A 5,000-nucleotide genomic window follows, 5' to 3' on the forward strand; every position below is an offset into this window, starting at 1 on the left:
TGGTGTTTCTCCATGATGCTTGAGGGTGAAGAAAACACCGATGAAATCTAAAGTAGGTTCATTTGCGATCATCTCTGACAAAATAAATACGGAACTCTTCCTGTTCCTCTGCCCCACACGCCAGGCTTCGTCTGCGACTGTCTACTGCCAGACGTGTGACTACAGAGACAAACTAAAATGTTGTACTCTATAACATACAGAGTGTCTCACTCTTTCATATAGGTGATATGCTACACATCAATATAAACTAAACATATCTTCTATATTTACATGGTAGAACATATCACACAAAAGACAGTGTATAATATATAATCACATAATTATCACTAACTACGTACGATAATAAATGGCATTACAATTCGTATGCACTGGCATCGCAACATGGCACTTACAACTCACATCATTGTCATAACTCACTTCATTACACAATTCACAAGTACTAATAATTATAATTTTAATAATGATAGTATTTATTACTATTATTATCATTATCATTATTATCAATATTGATATAACACAATCATAAGAATTATAGTGGACAATGAATAACTCAAGATTCTACTCATGTGGGTCTCGTTCCCGAGATGTAATGATAATAGTAATAACAATGATGAAGATACTAATACTATTACCAATAATAATGTCAATCACAGTAATACAGACTATCCTATATGGAGACTGACAATGGTGAATTTAAAAAGTATCATCAGTAAATTCAGTAAACTCTATTTCTTCTTTGACAGAGGGATAATAGTCATGGTGTCCAAAATACTGGTCCACATTCGCCTTTTCTTTTTTCACTGCTAAATAGCGTCCACCTTTTGCTTCCGTGGTACTGGGAGACCCCATTTGCACAACTGCATTGTTTTCCAGCCTTTGAACGTCATCTATGTTCGCTAAATTGTTTAGTGTGTGGTCTGTTTCCCCGTCGGTATTTTCCCTGTCCGAGTCCAAAGACAGGTGGTCATTTCTTGTTGTGAATGCGCAGTTCTCACAAGGCGAGGGACTTCTGATACGCACGGTGCCCGAGGAAAAGAGGATTCGGTCGCACTCTGCTTTCGTCAGGCAGTCGGTTCTGACATCGAAAACAAGGGTTCTCTCTGTCTTTGATGCGTGCGCCGCGAGGGTATCCCTGCTGCGACGGACAGGTCCTTGCATATCTCTGGGTTTCCTGTGGTCCCCCAACTCCCCTCTTTCCTCTGCAGCTGTGACTTCCTTAGCCCTCTGGTTGGAAGGAGGCAGGTCTCGACGCCTGAGAGGTGGTGTTGAACTGGAAATGTGGCTAATCGATGGCTGTCTGGGGTGATATCTCTTTGAAGAGGCCTTGCGTTGGTAACTACTGGTGTCCGTCGCTTTCCTATCGTCAGGAGCAACAGAAAGTCGTTTCAGCTTGCATTCTAAAGCATGGTCTTCCTTGAGGATTGTCGACGTACGTAGTTGTTCAGTAAGCCGGTCATTCTCGCCTGTTGTTTGTGAATCTGTTGTATCTTCATTGAAAAAAGACCCTGGGATCCCTGACGTCTTTTCACTTTCGGCCCCAAAACGTTTCCCTTGTGTGTGACTCTTCATGTGATTAGCCAGCTCACGTCGGGAGGCAAATTGGTGTGGGCAAATGTGGCACATCAATTTTTCGTCTTCCCTGTGAGTCAAATTGTTCTCCGCTGGAATCGGAGAGGATGAGGAGGTTGTATATTCATCTTGGGAGTTGTTGTGACACCTCAGATGCCGACCCAGGTTACTCCTGGATGTGTATCCTTTGTTACACACGTTGCATTTGTAGGGCCTCTCGCCTGTATGGATTCTCTGATGAGTGACCAAAGCATTTCTGTCGGGAAATCCCTTGTCACAATAACTGCATTTGTAAGGCCAGTCTCCATTGTGTTGCCATATGTGATGGAGTAGTCTAACCTTTCGGGAAAACACACTGTTACAGTAGTTACACTTGAAGGGTTTCTCTCCAGTGTGTAAAGGGATGTGCTGAATCAGAGTGTTCTTCCTGGTAAAAGTTTTGCCGCAGTCGTTGCATTCATAGGGTTTTTCCCCAGCATGCCACTTGTAATGCTGTACGAGGCTACTTTTGTAAGCAAACGTTTTATCGCAGGACGTGCAGCTGTGCACCTTTTCGCCAGTATGTGTCCGAAGATGCCGCTGCAGACTCCCTTTCCGGGGAAAAGTGGCTCCACATACTTCACATTTATAGGGTTTCTCCCCTGTGTGCCTTTTTTCATGAATTAATAGGTTAAACTTTTTCCTGAATGTCACGCCGCATAAGGCACAACGGTGCAGCTTTTGTTCTTCTAAGTTGTGGGACATATTCGCAGTATTAAACCAATCAAGTGGCGCGTCAGTAAAACAGAACTCGGGCGCCGAGTCAGATTCCACCACAAACGTTGTGTTGTTCCCTTGTTGTTTTCTCTTGTCTTTCCCTGTGGTAAATACAATATAAAAATAATGTTAAAGTACATAGTAATGGAGATGGTAATAATGATAATAACAGCAACCATACCAATGACACTAACTATAAGTAAAGATGTGATAATTGGAATAGTTTGGCATCATTTATATAAAATATTATTATCATCATTGTTATTAAAATGATGATAAAATAATAAACAATGAAAATATTAATAATAAAATATTAAACAATGATAATGATAAAAACGATGATGATTATAATACTAATAATATTTTTATTATTATTAGTATTATTATTAGTTTTATAATCATTATTTATACTAGTAATAGTAGCAGTAGTACTACATGATGATGATGATTATGATACTGTTGCTGCTACTGCTGATGATAATGATATTGTAAAAGTAGAAGTATGATCATCATTATTATTATCATTATCGTTATTATTATTAGTATACGCACACACACACACACACACACACACACACACACACACCATGTTAACTCACAAGAACTGCAATTGGAATCCCGAAACAGTTTTTCTGCCTCTCACACACTCCTGTCATGGTGACTGGACCTGGTATGACATAATTTCTTCATGCAAACATTGTGACTGGTTCAGGCTATTCAGCCCTGCTAGTCGTTGCATCGGAATAAATTATTATTAGGGTAAAACATTGTCAGACTGAGGAGAGCCGGCGACGGTAGTTAAACCCTCGTTTCTTTTTGTACTAACTTTGTCCTTGAGTTTTGATGAGATTTATATACATTTAGCGCGTCACGGATTCGCCCGGGCTGCATGGCAATAAGGCAATCATGTCCTTTCAGCTGCTGGCAACCACACATGACTAATGCTTAGAGTTCGTTCCTACTTTATTTGGGAGAGAGAGAGAGAGAGAGAGAGAGAGAGAGAGAGAGAGAGAGAGAGAGAGAGAGAGAGAGAGAGAGAGAGAGAGAGAGAGAGAGAATTATCACCGATGCAATTTCTCTCTCTCAATAAAAAAACGTTTTATCCTAAAAAAAAGAAAACAAAAGAAATAAAAATGTTTTTTTTACCACCAAAAAGATAATTCTAATCACCATTATTATGATTCATGTACACTCTAAATCCCAAACGGCATTTGATTCATGACTGGAATTTTCATCTCATTTCGCTTTTTTTTTTTTCTTCTTACAACCCGAAAATCTAGCGGACGCGGCTTCATTTCCGTTTCAAGCCGATGGAGCAGATTTCATTTCCTTCGGACTCGAGATCTCGGGGGAGGGGGGGGGGGGGGGCAACGACCTCTCGCAAACCGATAGCGAAATAAATGACTTTGGCTTCGGCTTCGTCCTCGTTCCTCTCCGCACGAGGGAATTGCTTCAGCTGTACTATGAATTATGGGCGTTGGCGTGGATTGTGTATGTGGGCGTGTGATTGTCTTTTTTCTCGCTTGCGTGTATAATTGTTCATACATACATGCATGTGTGTGTGTATATATATATATACAAATACATATAAAAATATGTGTCGTAAATTATTCCGGTGAGAAGGCTTCTATTTTACCTATGTCTCTTAAGTGACAAAATGCAAATATCGGAATGAAAAAGGGAGAAATATACTACCATCAGAAACAATTCCAATTTTCTTCGTCTTTGGATCTAACTCCTTTCTTATGTTAATTTACCAAAGGCTCTGGCTCTCTAGCTCCCTCTTGGCTGCTATAGCTCCTACTTTCTCTCTATATCACTCTCTCCGCCTCTCTCTCTCTCTCTCTCTCTCTTTCTCTTTCTCTATCTCTCTCCGCCTCTCTCTCTCTCTCTCTCTCTCTTTCTCTTTCTCTCTCTCTCTCCTTTTCTCTCTCTTTCTTTCTCTTCCACCCCATCTTTTCCTCTCTCTCTCTCTCTCTCTCTCTCTCTCTCTCTCTCTCTCTCTCTCTCTCTCTCTCTCTCTCTCTATCTCTCTCTCTCTCTCGCTCTCTCTCTCTCGCTCTTTTTTCTCTTTTTCTCTTCCACCCCATCTTTTCCTCTCTCTCTCTCTCTCTCTCTCTCTCTCTCTCTCTCTCTCTCTCTCTCTCTCTCTCTCTCTCTCTCTCTCTCTATCTCTCTCTCTCGCTCTCTCTCTCGCTCTTTTTTCTCTTTTTCTCTTCCACACCATCTTTCTCTTGCTACCTCCTCCTCTTTTCCTTTCTCTCTCTCTCTCTTCTCCCTCTTTCTTCTTTCCCTTTTCTCGCGCTGCCAAGTTGAAAGCTGAATCAATCCCCAAATATTTACGCGCGTGCATGCGTAAGTGTGTGTACGCGTGTGCGTTACTGTACGTGTCTGTGTGTGATAGGCGCCAAATTTCATCACTGTCCTCCCACGCTCGACTCGGCCATCAATTAGCTATTCTTTACGAGACAAATTTTCGCTCCGCCAATGATCCTCATTTGTTTCCCGATCGGTCAGTCTGGGGAAGAGGGGGAGGGGGAGGAAGGAGGGGGGGGGGAGGAGAGATGGAGTTGGGGGGGATGGAAGAATGGTAGAGGGAAATGGAAGGTTGAGAGGACAAGGGGGGGTGGGAGGGAGAGATGGGAGGGAGGGGGAGATAAAAAGGGGGGAAGGGA

The 5,000-nt window shown here is 41.9% G+C and overlaps 1 protein-coding gene across 1 annotated transcript in view; it reads right to left on the reverse strand.

Annotated features, from left to right (window-relative positions):
• Window positions 1–693: 693 nt before the first annotated feature.
• The window catches only part of LOC125026951 (zinc finger protein 605-like), a 6,663-nt gene continuing 2,356 nt past the window's right edge, over window positions 694–5,000 (reverse strand). Inside the window, exon 2 of the mRNA XM_047615556.1 lies at window positions 694–2,426. Coding sequence (XP_047471512.1) covers window positions 694–2,313 — 1,620 coding nt within the window. The 5' untranslated portion in view covers window positions 2,314–2,426. The remainder of the gene's footprint in view (window positions 2,427–5,000) is intronic.

The sequence above is a fragment of the Penaeus chinensis genome, chromosome 7 (assembly GCF_019202785.1).
Source record: "Penaeus chinensis breed Huanghai No. 1 chromosome 7, ASM1920278v2, whole genome shotgun sequence".
Lineage (NCBI taxonomy): Eukaryota > Metazoa > Arthropoda > Malacostraca > Decapoda > Penaeidae > Penaeus > Penaeus chinensis.